Source organism: Periplaneta americana, chromosome 17, assembly GCF_040183065.1.
Source record: "Periplaneta americana isolate PAMFEO1 chromosome 17, P.americana_PAMFEO1_priV1, whole genome shotgun sequence".
In the NCBI taxonomy this organism is placed as follows: domain Eukaryota; kingdom Metazoa; phylum Arthropoda; class Insecta; order Blattodea; family Blattidae; genus Periplaneta; species Periplaneta americana.
Window position 1 is genome coordinate 70,232,605 of NC_091133.1, and position 17,273 is coordinate 70,249,877.

General features: G+C 33.8%; 1 protein-coding gene across 1 annotated transcript in view; it reads right to left on the reverse strand.

Moving 5' to 3' along the window:
* Nucleotides 1-2,107: 2,107 nt before the first annotated feature.
* Nucleotides 2,108-17,273, reverse strand: part of LOC138693029 (protein split ends-like) — an 89,805-nt gene continuing 74,639 nt past the window's right edge. The window contains exon 3 of the mRNA XM_069816545.1: nt 2,108-10,710. Coding sequence (XP_069672646.1) covers nt 10,242-10,710 — 469 coding nt within the window. The 3' untranslated portion in view covers nt 2,108-10,241. The remainder of the gene's footprint in view (nt 10,711-17,273) is intronic.

A 17,273-nucleotide genomic window follows, 5' to 3' on the forward strand; every position in this document is an offset into this window, starting at 1 on the left:
TATAACCGAATCTTACGGTTGAATGTAAAAAATTCAACGGTATGGGAAAGGCTTAACCAGAAATTAATAAAGGTATAGCTTTCTTGTTACACTGGTAGGTAAAAAGACAGCCCGGCTGGAATATTTCTACTACACTGGTAGGTAAAAAGACAGCCCGGCTGGAATATTTCTAAGTCGAAGAATTAATCATCACGCACGCCCAGCGTCAAAAGCGTACGACCATATGACGTGTCCGTTTCCATGTGAAGACTCGGGTTCGAATCCTGGCGGGATCAGGTACTCATTTAACATGCTTTTAATCTAATTCAATGCCATTTTCTAGGCATATTTTCAACATTACGCTAATACCACAGTATAGTATATACAGTCACGAAGCTTGAGTTGTGAGGGTACTAGGAAAAATAGACTGTGCCCGTACTATTTCGCATTGTCTGTAATGAGGCGATATTAGCGATCCTAGTGGTTAGCAACTATCTACGGATGCATATTTACTACATATTGAGCTTCGTGACTGTATATACTAGACTGTGCTAATACACAGTCACATCATTTATGACATAATATGTATAACAGTTTCTTATTCAATATTCCCAGTATTATGATAACCAATATGTAATGAGTCAAGCGATTTGTGACACACCTATAAGATATCTATTAATCGAATCGAATTACTCTAAACTAATACACTATGTACTTGCATGCAGGAGCATATGACGTGCAGTTTTTCGTAGCTCATGTGAACCGTGCGTTAGAACTTAATAATTTCAACGCGGCCAATCTTTTTGTCCACAACTGTACTCGGTACATACATGTAAAATATCTATCTCTGTATACATTCTTGAAACGTAAATGAAGGAAAGAGATAGATCTCCGAAGATTTCTCGACTTCCACATTAGAGGGAAGCGTTTTGCTCGGCACCACGCTTCAATCGATCTTTTACACCCGAGAAAGACTTGAAACCAAAATACGCTGAAGGCCGAATGATTCCTGAAATCCCTCTGCAAATTATAGTGTTGGAAATCGAGTTTTTCCAATCTAGTTTCCGTCGTTCTATAGAAACATTCAATTCGGCTCTCAAAGAAATAAATGCTGAAACGAGATCGGAAAGTTATATCTACTTTAATCAAGAAAAAGAAAACTAAAACAAATATGTAAGCAAGCACGCAAGCAAGCAAGCAAGCAAGCGACAGAGTGAGTGAGTGAGTGAGTGAGTGAGTAAAGGAATGAATGAATGAATAAATAAATAAATAAATAAATAAATAAATAAATAAATAAATAAATAAATAAATAAATAAATAAATAAATAAATAAATAGTAATCCATGAACGGATAATGGAACAAATTCTTGAGTCTAATCTCAAGGGAAAAAGATACAGCAGACTGACAGAAATTAAAATATCACATTACTATTTAAAATTAATAGATTTGAAGGAAACCAATGCAAAAACAAAAATAAATACGAGTAGAAATATGAAATATGGGTAGGTGGAAGGACAGATCTAGACAAAGATAGAGACAGATAGACACAGAGAGACAGACTGAATCAGATACAGAGAGACAGACTGAATCAGATACAGAGAGACAAACTGAGACAGACAGAGATATGGAGCCAGATAGAAGAGAGACTACGGAGACAGAGTCAGACAAAAATAGACAGGCTGAGACAGAGACAGAGTGACAGAGAGAAAGACTGAGTCTGAGACAGATTAACAGACAGAAACAGACAGACAGAGACAGATAAAAGCAGAGAGAGACGAAGATAGAAAGAAAGAGAGAGACATACACAGACAGATAAGGTAGATTTTTCAGTGACAGGCGATAGTGATAGGCAAGATTAGATTTATAATATATAGATTTGGATTTAGATTAGATTTATCTAAATTTAGAGAGGCAGATAAGATAGATTAGGTGTGTAGTTAAGATGAATTAGATAGATAAAAAACTGGAAAAGTCCGTAAGCCCAATAATGCAAAACGAAAAACAAAATAATAAAATATAGTACACAAATAATAAATACATTAATTTTCGGGATAGGGTCTGGGTTCAATTCAAGGAGAAGAAAATAAATAAGCAAATCAATAACTAAAGAATGAGATATTTGAGGAATTTTGTATCAAATGGTTTTACTCGTAGAAAACATAGGATATTACAAACTCACACATACATACACTGTACAAGGAATATTATGTCACATTGAACAGCAGTACTTGTATTCAACGGTTTTATCCAAAAACCACTAAAATGACCGTAGGCTACACATGCAACCCAACTTAACAGTTAAGGTATATGATCATATATAATTTGATTTTATTACATTGAAATTCATAAAGTTAGATTCTACACTACTCTTGCCTAGGTATTCTCTTTTGGTCTATTATATTTATCTGATCAAAATTACATAAATTTCAATTATCATTTATGAACTAAAACAGAAATTTGTTTCTAATCTAAATTCTCACTTTAATTTTAAGGCGAAGATATTTCAAATACTGTACAGATATCAGACTATATCATCCGTAATATTTTAAAACTTAATTAGCCTATAAGAGATTACATTTAAGAACAGAATATTATTTTTTCGTATAATTTCACATTATAAGACAAAGTTGTTCTAATTTTCATTTAAAACAAATTAAACGAAAGTAACATTAATTCTTCATAATCTAATGGATGTGGATATTTTAAAGAAATCACCATCGTAAGTGGTTCGTTGCAATGAACAAATGAATGTTGTTAGTCAAACGTTTCAGAGATGTTTCTAGCTTTCGTTCCTCCCGGGAAAGATAGTTCAAAGTGTTTAAATTTACTGTAATGGGTATTCATTCACTCTTGTAGTAAGTTGCACCCAATTACGTTCGTATACATTCATTTTATCGAATATGGTTACGAATTGTTTTCTCTAGAGTGCACATGATATAGACCTACTTTAAGTCTCCTGTTGGTTACGATTAAAAATTATGTTTAACACCCACAAAAATTGCTGAAATTTCATTTTCTTAGCTTCAAAATAGTTTTTACTTTAGAATAACTGATAACCCATATTAATGCACACGTTTATATTGTAATATTTTATTATATACCTATTGCAATATTGCCTTTTATAATTCGTTGAACATAAGAGGTCAATGTTTGTTAAATGAACTTCTTATCGGAAGGTTTCAACGTACTGTTCAGAAGAAAATTTCTGTCTGTATTTATGTTCTGAACTACATGCGAGAATATTTTACTGATGTTTATACAACTTTTCTAAAGAATACAAGTTTCTTTATAATTTAATATCTACAATTTTAGTAGCAAGATCCTTTTTTTGTTGCTAATTTTAAAATAACTCGTCCTATACGAATTTATGTTTGTAATTATTTTCAATGAAACTAGTCAAAAGGGAATTTCTTTGTTTATGATTTCGAAACAACTCGTATTAAAGAAATTGATATCTTTATAATTTCAATAATAACTTGTCATAAGGAAATTTATTTATTTATAATTTGAAAACAATTAGCCCTAATGGAATTGGTGTTTCCGTACGTTCAATTATAACTTGTCATAGGAGAATAAAATTGGTTTGTAATTCTAAGAAAAATTGCTTAAGAAAATGGTGTTTACATCTCCATGGTAACTTGTTTTAAGAAAAGTTATTTTCGTAACATTTTATGGAAAGGGATTTTTTTTTTATTTCTGAGTTACCAAATGGGATTTGTTTTTGTTTCATTTGCATGATAATTTACCAAAATGAAATTGTTTTATTGCTATAGGCATGTAGTAATGTATTTAACGTCACATAATGTGCTATTACCAGACAGAGGATTTTCGGTCCCTACACAGCGACAAGATGTCACGTGCCTTGGCGTACGGAGGGAGCGTAGCAGTGAGTTCAGTGACCTTCCTCTATCTGACTTACACCTAGCGTTCAGTATCAGGACCGAAAATCCGCTGTCTGACTATGACAATTACCATAACAGAGCGACGTTATTTCATTCATTAATGCGAACGACAACGAGAGATTATGTCTGATAAGTTTTTATTTTGATTTTTGTATTTCGTCGTACTCCTGTCACATTCTCAATAAAATTATAATTAAATGCAATATTGAATTTTGGTTACAATTGTTTTACTTACATTTCTATAATAGCTTATGAAAATATAATTTTATTATTGTGGCATATTTCTGTGATAGCGTACCAAAAGAGAGTTTGTCTCCTTTTTGTGATAATTTGCACAAATTAAATTATTTTATTAAAATAATTATACAATTACCTTATCATAGACATGCAACAATGTGTTTAACGACATGTTCTAATAAGTTATTTCATTATAAAAGATGTAAAAAAATAACGCATAATTACAATTAAAATTGAATGAGGGAATTTGGGACTAAAAGTTCAGTCACATCAAATCTTGTATTTTCAAAGAAATATTTTATGAAAACAACATTTTTTTGTGACTATTGTCGTGCGAATTATGACGTCATCGGAACATTTTTAAATGTCGCCCTATAGTTTTTAATAGCATCTGAAAGAGCATTTTTTATGTAATACTATTACCGTATTTAATTTGTTTTATACAGAAGCTTTATGGTTATGGATACAATAGTAATAATTTAATTGTTTAATTGTTGATACATTTTGCTAGTATCGTGTTATGAAAGTAGTTTCATTGGCGAAATCAAAATAAAACAAAAACGTTAACAGAAAATGATCTCTTTATGCAATCCTTGCATCAAAACACGCTTGTTATGACGCTATAAATCGTGCACAATTGGCCTAATTCTGGCACTGGTGACAGAAAAAGTTACCTAGCAACTAGTATTCCATCACCGCCTTCACAACACTATTTTATACAACGTACCTGTAAGAAAAAGCTTCAAAAAACAACAAAATAACATTGTCTTAGAAACGGTTACTTAGCAACCATCCAATATATTACGTCATATCCAGTACTCATGTGTCTACTACGTCATAACATTACATTTTGTAAATTTATAATAGCTTTTATTACAAATTTTAATACTAGAATAGCATGAAACGTTGTATGTAACATGTGTATAATCTTCATAATGTCCATGTTCTCTTGAATTTCGCTTCTGTTCTACTCACAGCTGACTGAGAAATACGTAGGTAGCAAATTTGGATGAATTTCGTTAAAGAATGTGCATGTCTCTTGTGTATAAGTTTTCTGTCTCCAAATCTTATTATCAAAATTTCAGTTCATCTCATGTTCTGTTAAAACATGTTTTATATTGATTTCATCTAAAACTACTTTCATAACACAAGGTCTAACTAAATGTACCAACAATTAAATTGTTAACGTAGTAACAATAACCATAGTGTTTCTGTATACAACAAAAATTAAATATTACATTAAAAATATATGCTCTTTCAGATTTAAAGCTATAAGATGTCACTAAAAATGTTTACGATGGCGTCATAACTCACACAACAATAGTTGCGAAAATATTTTGTTTCCATAAAAATATTCCTTTCTAAATAAAAGTTTGAAGTGTATGACCTTTTTATCCAAACTCCCCTCATTCAATTTTAATTTCAATAATTATGAGTCACTTTTCAAAAAACACCATTAGGCCTACCGGTATATTTTAAGACTGTTTCATACCTGCGGTTATTAAATAATGTAGATGATAACAATGAATATTGATTCGCTTTTATTTGACTGCTATATTTAGTCATACTACTGTTACACTCTCAACGAAGATCGTAATTGCTATCTTCGGAAAGTGGGTTTTTGGATAAAACCTTATGGACTGCTGTTATTCATGTACTTCAAGTTGAAGAGAACGAGGATCTCGAAGCTCCCATTCCGGATTTTCACGTCTTGGATGTATGCTGCCGTACTTGAGTCGGTCATTACCTATCATCTCTGGTTTACATGGCGCGTTGACCCAGAAACCTGTCGGGCGAATCGAATCTGCATCGCATACAAACAATTCTACGCATTCCCATCTGCATTCCAGGCTCTGAATTCCTTTCCAACCTTGCGCAAAGAAATTTATATAAAGCACCAACTTCTTTACCGGATGGACTGGGTTTTTAAAGCCTTACTACCGATCGATTTAATGGAAATCCATAACCATACTGCTTTTATACAGGGCGTCCCGTTTAGCTATGAACACATTCCACGTCGTTCTCATAGTCAGCATGGTGTATTTGGGCTCTTCATTTGCTTATTCCGCATTATAACATTATACCTACTGTACATCAAAAATATAAAAATAGGCACACTCCCTTATTGTGTGATCACCATTTCATAAGCACAACACTTAAGAAAACACAAACCAAACATAGTAGAAATAATACAAAAGTCTCAATTGGATGGCAGTGGCCTGGAATCGAATCCGGGTCCTGTTTTGTAACTGAAAATACTGCTGCTTTAGATCATAACGCAGGACATACGATAAAATAATGCATGTTAAAAATGCATTCACAAATTCAGAAGAAAAACCGATGTAACAGTAACACAAGAGTAAGAAAACATTTACGCAAACTGAATGTAGCAGAAAATATTAAAAACCGTACAGTTTAGTACAAGAAACATGTAACGTATAAATGAAAGACCAACAAAATATCTTCGGAACATCGAAAATATTATTTTCTGACCAATTTAAAAACATCAGAGGATCTTGTATTACAGGCCTAAATAGATTTTTAAGGTTGTGATAGTATTGATACAGTATAACTTACAAAGGAACCCTATACAACAAATAGTCGAAATTCCTCCTGCAAATTTGTAGGCCTACGTAGATAAATATTGTAAAAAGAAAAGTGACCCATAAACATGAAGATAACAAAATAAAGTGCAAGACAAAAATAATAAATAAATAAATAAATTCGAAATATAACGTATAGTTTTCGTTCGAATAGTATTTCAATACCGGTACCCTTCCTACTAGCGAAACATAGTATAGTGCGTTCGGAGTTTAGAAAATACCATTGAGTATGTATGCGCCTTCTTAAAGGACATTCTCCTCTTTGTAATTAACTAAAAATAGTTATTTACGTATTTTCTAATGTATATAAAATAACACAAAATTAGGGTAGCATTGGCAAAGGAAGCTTTTAATAGAAAAAGGAGCGTCTTCTGCGGATCTCTGGAAAAAGAACTAAAGAAGAGACTAGAAGTCCTTTGTGTGGAGTATAGCATTGTATGGGTCTGAAACATGCACATTACAACGAAGTGAAGAGAAGCGACTAGAAGCATTTGAAATATGGATAGGCCTATGGAGAAGAATGGAGCGTGAATAAGGAATGAAGCTGTATTGGAAAGAATGGGTAAAGAAAGAATGATGCTGAAACTGATCAGGAAGAGAAAAAAGGAATTGGTTGGGTCACTAGCTGAGAAGGAACTGCCTATTGAAGGATGCACTGGAAGGAATGGTGAACGGAGAAGAGTTCGGGGCCAGAACAAGATATCACATGATAGACGACATTAAGTTAAGATATATGTATGGATCATATGCGAAGATTAAGAGGAAGGCAGAAAATAGGAAAGATTGAAGAAAGCTGGGTTTGTAGTGAAAGACCTGCCATTTTATAAAACACTATGTATGTATATGTATAGGCCTATGTATGTATAAAATAACAGAAGTAAATCTATTCCATTCATTCTGTTATTGGACATAAAAATAAACTGATATATAAGGCTATTTATAAGCAGTGTAAAACGTTCTATATTTGAAACAATGCTTAATTACGGTACGTACTTAGATTTAATTCTGTTATTTTATGTAGTTAGAATATACATAAATGATTTATTTTACTTGTATTGTAAAGAAGGCTGGGGGGATCATCGTGCTAACCACACAATATCTCCATTCTGGTTGGATGATCGTCCACCTTTGCTTCGGCATGTGAACGTGAGGCCAGCAGCTGGTCGGTCTGGGCCCTTCAAGGGCTGTGGCCCACAGATTATTATTATTATTATTATTATTATTATTATTATTATTATTATTATTTCAAAGAGTTGGGTACCCGCTAAGAATATACCCAATGACACTTCCTAAACTCTGATCGCTTTCTATAGATACGTTACACCTGCAATAGAGGCATATTTATATACCTTGATTATCAGTGTCTACTATGTTCTGTGTATTGTTCACCATCCTCTTTGTCAATAAAAATCCAGCGTTCAGAGAAGGTCAAAAACAGAATGTTAGCCTATTTAGTTTACCCACTCAGCTGATAAGGAAAATATACAGAGTCTTGTCAAGTATGCAATGTTCAAACAGTCTGAAAGCTAGGCTTCTCAAATTCAAATTTTAAAATGTTTTAAGCTGTTTTTTTGTCTTATAATTCCTATTGACAATAAATAATTAATTTTTACCTAACATTTCCTTTACAGAAATTGCATACGACTATTTAAGGAGTGATTAATTTTGTTCCCTCTTTTAGCAGAAAATTTTGTTAGTGGGTGTGCTGTATGTACTTGACAAAATAAAAATATGTGTTAGTTTTCTTCATTTTTTTATGGCTACATTTTTGAAAAGCAGAAAAAATGTGGTAGATTGATTTAAGTTTAAGTAAACCGGCAAGCTTTGGTTAGGCTAGAATGCTTTATTGTTAGTCTTATTTATTGTAATGAGTAAATTATTGAAGTGCAGAAAACTATGTGGTGTACTAATTAAATTATAAATTTGATTGACAGAAATATTCTACAAGGTAAATTACAAGTTTTATGGAAATCACTATAAATGACGTAGGTCTATATGGCACAGATCTCTTCCAGACAATTACCTCCATCCCATACTTACCTAAAAGAAGTTGAATTGTGACGTGTTACAAGAAAACATAATTTCTAATTTCGTTTCCAAAAGGAAGATAGCATCATCGTTGTCATTAACATAACCATCCTAAAATCTACAGGGATTAAACACTCAGGTCTAATACGTACAAAGGAATGTTATTTACGCACGTCATGTATCCATCGCTGTCTGGATCCTTCAACATCTCTTTCTCCTATTGTATTTTAAGAGTTTTGGAAATGTTTCATCAGCAACTGTATTAGTAGGTTTCTGCTAATTCATTCTAATCTGACAAGACTGAAGTCACTGTTATTTGACCTATTAGCGGTTAGTTTCTGCTTCAAAGCAGTAAAATAGGAAATGTTATAACTTTTTGAAATTCTGTTCGTGTCTCTCTTCTGGTTTTTGTTTTAAGTTCTCTCCTAGATCATACCCAGGTTGCTCGCCCTTATAGGCTGTGGCGGTAATAACTTTTGTCAGGTTTACTATGCTGCCATCTAGGAGTAACGTCATAACTCCCATTTGAATTGAATTAGCGACTGTACTGCCATCTCGTGTTCGTTTACGGCGGACGGGTGGCGATCCTGGCGGTTGTTCTCTTCAAAGTGCTACCGATTTTAACATAGGGATGAGCAATCTGTTATATATATATATATATGATCTAGGGTTCCCTTCACACCATTTTATATGTATTTCTTTTTGTGTCATACGTTCGTAAATCTTTGTTGGGTACTACAGACTATGAAAATACTTTTCGAAAAAAGGATTCTATCTTAAACGGGACGCACTGTAAATGTATTTCAACGAATTTTACTTCAATCTGTAATTTACGTTCAATAAAATATCGCCATGAAGTTTTAGGTTTTCGCAAACAAGTACAAAATTTAATGTCCCCGGAGTTTCTGGAACTACCCATCTTCAAAATTCTATGGAAGGTTCAGTTGCTTGGACTCTCCTGACGTAATGGAACCGAAAAGTCATACGGTCATGAGCGACAGAACACTGAAGATGAAACGAGCAAATAGTTCCGAAACGTTGGAAAGATTAAATTTCAACATAGTTTTGAGAAACCAGAATCTTCATTATAACTCAATCACAGTGAAATTACGAAGTCGCTAACTCGATAAACATGTTGATGCTCTACTTTCGATAAAGATACAAGTCCTTCAACAACACCAGTCCAATTCCGGGTTTCATAAATAGTGTATAAAGCTAGTACCTCATGTTAGTATAGCACAGATGAATTTAAAAGTAACTTACAACTGATTTCAATGCACCGTCACATTCCCTGAATTCTGCCACTTTCACGACAACTGCCATCAAAAACCTCCGTGACTCTCGTGTAAATCTGTGATCGGAACTGAAACGATAATCTTTACATTTTCAATTACTTCAATTATTCACCGATTTAAGGACTTATCTTTAAATCTGCGAATAACTCATATCATTCAGCACCATTTTAGTATAGAAGTCCATTGTTTTGCGCTTTCAAACTGCGGGACCTGTAAAATCATGTGTTTTACTATAACCTGAAGACACTATAATCGCATTATCCGTCTTGTCTGCCGAGCTGTCACCTTTGATATCTAATTCTGAAGCAGACTCGACGAGATCATCTACATTTGGACTCTTTTTGTCCTTTGCTACCTCAAATCTAAGTTTCTGCTCCGAAGACGATGGCGCCTGATCGTCAACTTCTTGCCTCGGCAACACTCGCTCTTCAAATGTCTCAGAAGCGGCTGCTGAAGGCTCTTCTCCGGATTCGACGTCGAAGGGACTTTCTTCCCACTGCTCCAAGAGATCAGATGCCGATGCCAGGCTGTCCAGTTCTTGGCTGTTTGCGTTCGCCTCTGCGACTTCAACAAAAGCAGAGCTGAGTTCTCCACGTAGTCTGCTCACCTTCTGCGTGGACACGTCGTACATGAAGATGTCTTTGGAATTGCTGCCGTCCGATGATCTGATGACGAAAACATCAAAACATTAAACATTAATAATAATAATAATAATAATAATAATAATAATAATAATAATAATTGTTAGTTGGGAGGCCAGAGGGAAAAAGACCTTTGGGTAGGCCGAGACGTAGATGGGAGGATAATATTAAAATAGATTTGAGGGAGGTGGGATATGATGATAGAGATTGGATTAATCTTGCACAGGATAGGGACCGATGGCGGGCTTATGTGAGGGCGGCAATGAACCTCCGAGTTCCTTAAGAGCCATTTGTAAGCAGTAGTAATAATAATAATAATAATAATAATAATAATAATAATAATAATAATAATAATACATAGTACGAAATGGAAATATAAAAATTGGAAATTTATCCTTTGGAAAGATGAAAAAATTCAAGTACCTTGAAGCAACAATAACAAATATAAATGATATTCGAGAGGAAGTTAAACGCGGAATAAATATTATGGGAAACGCGTCTGTTATTATTCGGGTGAGTAGCTTTTACCATCCAGTCTGCTATTGAAAGAGCTGAAAGTTAGAATATATTTATAAAACAGTTGTTATATTATCGGTTGTCCTGTATGGTTGTGAAACTTGGACTCTCACTTTGAGAGAGGAGCAGAGGTTAAGAGTGTTCGAGAATAAGGTGCTTGGGAAAATATTTAGGGCTAATGCTGGGTTGCAAGAAAGCTTTTATAGGTTCGTTAAACACTATTGGTCCTATAATTGTTCATTTAGCGTCAGTAAGCGTTGCAAGAACGACCTTTAAAGCTATTGGTTCGTTAAAGCACTCTATAAACTATAGGTCGAAAATCGGAGCTATAAATTGTTAACGAGTCGTTAGCCGCCAAATTGTATTTATATTTCTTGTTTTTGTATCTGACAGTATTAAGTAATTTCATGGATATGTTACCATCAGAAGCAAGTAAGTGAAATGTAATATACATATCACAGTGAAGTCGAGATTCATGTGTGTGTATAGGAAAAGTTCTGTGAATAAAACAATTTTATTACTATTATAGAATCGTTTGACGTAGAGGTTATGTTTGATATGGTGCAACATCTACCAAGACCAAGAATACTGAGAGACAGATCGAATCCTCTAGAAGAATACGATAATAATTATTTTAAGGTTAGATTTAGATTATCGAAAGACACATTCATGGCTCTCTTGCATGAAATAGGGCATCACATTGGAAAACAAATCGCACGCAGTAAATTGCATTGCGCTATTACGCAATAGGAGCGTTTCAGAATGTAATAGTGAATCATATTCATGTTTATAAATCTACAGTTTGTAGAATAATAAGATGTGTGACTGCATTGCAAGAATGAGAGAACAATACATTACTATGCCTCAAGGAAATTCTGTACAAACAGTAAAACAGGATTTCTTCTCAATTTGCAATTTTTTCCAACGTTATTGGTGCATAGACTGTAGCCATATGAAAATTCAAAGCTCTAGTCGACACTTGAATGAGCTGTACCGAAACAGGAAGGGTTACTTCTCTATCAATCTGTACCAAGAATCGTTGCAGGTTGGCCTGGGTCAATATTTTATGCCTGTCTTGTGCAAAGTTTGAAAACAATGACTATCCGAAAACACAATATTACCACAGCGACACGCACGTATAATTTTAGCGAATTATTTGCACTGGCTACGATGGCTCTGTAGTTTTGAATCTTTTTCGTTTAAAGATGGAATAGCCAACAGATCGTTAAATATCACATTTGCAACGACCTATACTTTAAAGACTGGAATAGTTTAAAGGTCCATTACTTAACGAGAGAATAGCAATTTATGGAACAGGTTTCTTGCAACCCAGCATGAGAGAGATGAAGTTACAGGAGAACTGCATGCATTGTATTCTTCACCTGACATAATTAGGAACATTAAATTCAGACGTTTGAGAGGGGCAGGGCATGTAGCACGTATGGATGAATCTAGGACTGCATATATGCAGAGTGTTAGTTAGAAGACCTGAGGGGAAAAGATCTTTGAGGAGGACGAACCGTAGATGGAAGTAGAATATTAAAACAGATTTGAGGGAGGTGGGATATGATGGTAGGGACTGCATTAATCTTGCTCAGGATAGGGACCGATGGCGGGCTTATGTGAGGGCGGCAATGAAAATCCGGATTCCTTAAAAGCCATTTATAATAATAATAATAATAATAATAATAATAATAATAATATTAATAATAATAATAATAATAATAATAATAATTTCTTCAAAAGATCTGCATAAATAATTATATTGCTTATCATTGCAATGGCGCTAGGGCTGTACGAATACTGTAATACTGTGGAGAACAGAGACATGGGGAAAGAATAGCAGCAGCTGAACTAATAATCCTAATGAATATATTTTATTTATGTTGCAGGTACTTGATTATCACGGAATTCAATTGAAGACTGGACATAAAAAAGGCTGTAAGTACCAAAGTAGAAAACAGAGCTTTCTTGTGCAACTTGTAATGTAATATATGTTTTGCACAATTGAGAGGCTAGAGCCTAAATAGAATTGCAATGGGACTTATCATTTTTCTTAATGGATTGAGCCAGGACACAGTCTTTTTTTTATAAAAACTAATCTTTAACGATATTCGCACTTAGGCCTACATGCTTTTTTGTGTCCAGTCTTCAATTGTGTGATTCGGTTGCCTGCTACGTGCACTCGAATAATGGTCGACGTATACACAGTTCTGATGAACATATACACAAATGAGCACATACAAAGCGCAATTCGACTTAAAAAGGAACAAGTTAGATAAAAAGTGCTTTTGTTCATTTTCATTATAGCTACTGACGGTCAGTTGAGATAGCGTTCCTATTCAGAACGGTTTTGAGCATGTACAATTACGTGACCTCGCAAGTGAATCTACTCACATTTTGTGAGTTTCTAAGCGCTGAATGGTTGTAAAAACATTATATGGTATTTCTCTGGCTTGTCTGTGTAGCGATGATGTATTTATTACGATGTTATTATATTAAATAATTAATTTTATTATAAAGAGCGTTCGCCAGGGAATAGGTTTCGCTTAGGTAAATTTCGTCGGCTTTTCACAGTTATATAGGGTGAAATGTGGATATGGAGAAGAACGTGTGAACTGGACAGATAGAATAAGAAATGAAGCTGTGTTGGAAAGAGTGGGTGAGAAAGAAAGAATGATGCTGAAACTGATCAGTAGAGACGAGAATTACAGCCACTATGAAATCCCAAAATATGCATGCATTCATGCACTATCAAACTATGAAACATGCACGATCAAGCCAAAAATACACTAAAATATGCATTTCAACTTTTGTTCCAAGTTTCTTATTTCATTTCACTTTTTTCTGCACAGTTAACAATGAACATTTCTAAATTACATTCTGTGAGGTTTCTGCGCTTGTCAATCAATATGTTTCTGTAGGCAGAGAATGTCCTCTCTACAGCACATAGCAAGAAGTGCAAATGTGAATGAACCTTTTTCTGTTATTTAGTTTTTTCTTTCTTTTCCGTCTTCACTCCTGATTCCTGAAGCTAAAATAAGGGGCACAGAAATCGAGAAACTGAGGTGTCCACTCAAAACCATTAATATATGCATGTTTAAGCTAAAAATTGTTTAAATATGCATTATGCATGTTTTTATCCCCAAAAAGGCCAAAGTATGTAAATATGCAATGAAAAAGTACACATATTTGGAACTGGAAAGTAATGAAATGGATAAGTACTAAGTTTGAGCTATGTCCTATGTTCCTATAAAAACATGCATTTGCATGGAATTCTCGTCTCTACTGATCAGGAAAAGGAATTGGTTGGGTCACTGCTGAGAAAAAACTGCGTACTGAAGGATGCAATGGAAGGAATGGCGGGAGGAGAGTTCGGGGCAGAAGAAGATATCAGATGATAGGCAACATTAAGATATATGAATCATATGCGGAAACAAAGAGGAAGACAGAAAATAGGAAAGATTGGAGAAAACTGGGTTTGTACTGAAAGACCTGACCTTGGGCAGAACTATGAATGAATAAGTTCAAAGCAATATAACTGTGGAGATTTTAACACCTTATTCCTTGAATAGAGCACAAAAAAATTCTAATACTCTTTTAGTCCCAAAAGAATATTCTTCTAAAAAAAAAAATCCCTAAATATTAACACTGTTCTATTCAATAAGTACTGCCCGTACGATTCTGATTTTTACTCTTATCAATACAAAACTGATTAGGAATGATTTATCTCTTTACAGTTTTTAAATGAAATATACAATTCTTGCAAATTAAAGAAAAAAATTAACGTATATCGTTATTTCCTGCCACCAGGAAGTCTGGCAACTACACTGCAGTGGCTAAGGGACGGAACGCTGGTATTCAGACCAAGCAAGTGCGTGTGTATATTCATAGGTGAGCCGGCTATACGCTGTTGCAAAACTACGCATACTTGCAGCCTAATTTTCTCTCGTAATTAACCATGCCCCTCTTCACGGATTGATGGTCGATCTTCCGAATTTTATTAATTTTTTTTATTTATTTTATTGCTAGTACGTTTGAAATGAATACAAGTTAATACAATGTAAGATAAACTAGCCCACTCCTGAATGAGTAAGACTCGTGCTCAGGAGGGAATTCCAATACAGACAAAAATAAAATGAAAATTGAGAGTGAATACAAATTAAAAAGTGTTTATAATATGTTTAAACCCAAACTATAAATCCAATACAATATTTTTATTTTTTTTTATTAATTTGGAGAGGATTCGTAGTTAAAATAATATTGGAATTAATAATCTGGGACCTTGACTCATGCTATGATAAAAAGCTGCATTGGTTTTACATTAAGGTTCAGAGAAAAGCAGAGAATTCGTATTTTAGTTCTATATTTATGTATATACCTTTCAAAGTTATTTTAAGATTTCTGTGAAAATATTTCAATAAAATAAAATAATAAATTTGTTTAATATTGAAAACTTTAAAATGTTTAAACAACAATTCAGTTGAGTAATCTTTTTACCTTTTTAATAGTAATATACGTTACAAGAGCGGTATGTTGACGTTTTCATGGTCGAGGAAAAGATTGAAAAAGCGAAACGTAGTTGAGCTTTTTTAATTTCCGAGAACATGAAAACAAACATACCGCTCGTGTATCGTACATTATTTTGTGCGAAGATCGTTTATTACATACCTGAAAGACGAATTTCTAATTAGTTGCAATGAAATCTCCATGTTGGTTTCTGTTTAATGACGGCAACTTCGGAAAACCAAAATATCTTTCTTCAACATTGTTGCTATAAAATGTTTTCTGTATTTACTATACTCCAGCAGGCCGTGATATACGTCTGTCTTTTTTTTTTCCCCCAGTCTATAAATGCGAACTTAAAACAAACGGTAAGGTTATGTAATGATTTATTTTTCATTTTAATATTTTAACAATATTATTTATATAACACATTGCAGTAATAACATCGGCATCTGGAATCTGTTGATTTTTTCACGGCTTCCTTAATGTTACTTGTATCAGGAATGCAATAAGTTTCGTGGAGTAGTAGACTTTACTTAATTTTTGCAAATATTTAAAAACAATAATTAACATTGCAATTTAGGTGAAATTTCAGTGGTAAGTTTCCAATTTATAATTATTACTATGTTAAACGTCTCTAAAATAATATCTTAAAAGCCTAAAGCAGTAAAATGAATGTCGCGCTTAAGCGGTAAGAAGAGGGAAATTGTTGTGTGTGTTACGTTGGGAATACTGAATGTGGTATTTCAAACTTACCGCGTATTGGTTCTGTGCGGAAAACAAGCAAATACGCACGATCTCGCACAAATATAGATTGAAATAATGCTAAATAAATTATACGTAAACAGGTGACAAAATATTTCTTAAAACAACAAAGTAATATAAAGTTTTACGTAATTTATTACAGATAAGGTATAATGAATATGATTATTCCATTTTAAATGATTATCAATAATCATACCTAAGTATTTAACCTCCTTAACTTCATTCATAATACTTATTATTTTGTGCTGCTACTGCTACTTCTGCTTGACAAAATATAAAAGTAACGTCAACCAAATGGCGGATATACATGCTCATTCGTTGTGTAAGGAAAGTGAGCTTTATGGCTCCAGCTTGTGTGTCTGCGTGCCTGCCAGTCAGTCCGTTCGACTCACTTTTGTAAAACGTTGCCAATTGGCCAACTTTCATGAATAGCTTTCCATCGAGCCGAGCCATCCGCCACTATAGAAGTTTGTGAAAGAGCAAATTCGTTCTGACGAGCTCAACTTTTAATATTCTAGATTTTTAATGAATCCCTTTGATACACAAAAGAGTTCACAAGAGAATCTCTAACCCTTTGATCCACAGCTGCATAGCTCTAGCGCTCTCTTTTAATTTCTCATTATACGAAACAAAGATAAAGTATTGATACATTGCAAAAAATAGTACTGCAGGTTTTTACTAAAATATGTCTTCAGGCTCCCTAAAAATATATATTTGTGTGATAAGATGACAAATACTTTTCCAGTATTGCATACATTTGAGGCGTTCAGCAAACAATACAGCTCTTTTGTTATACTAGG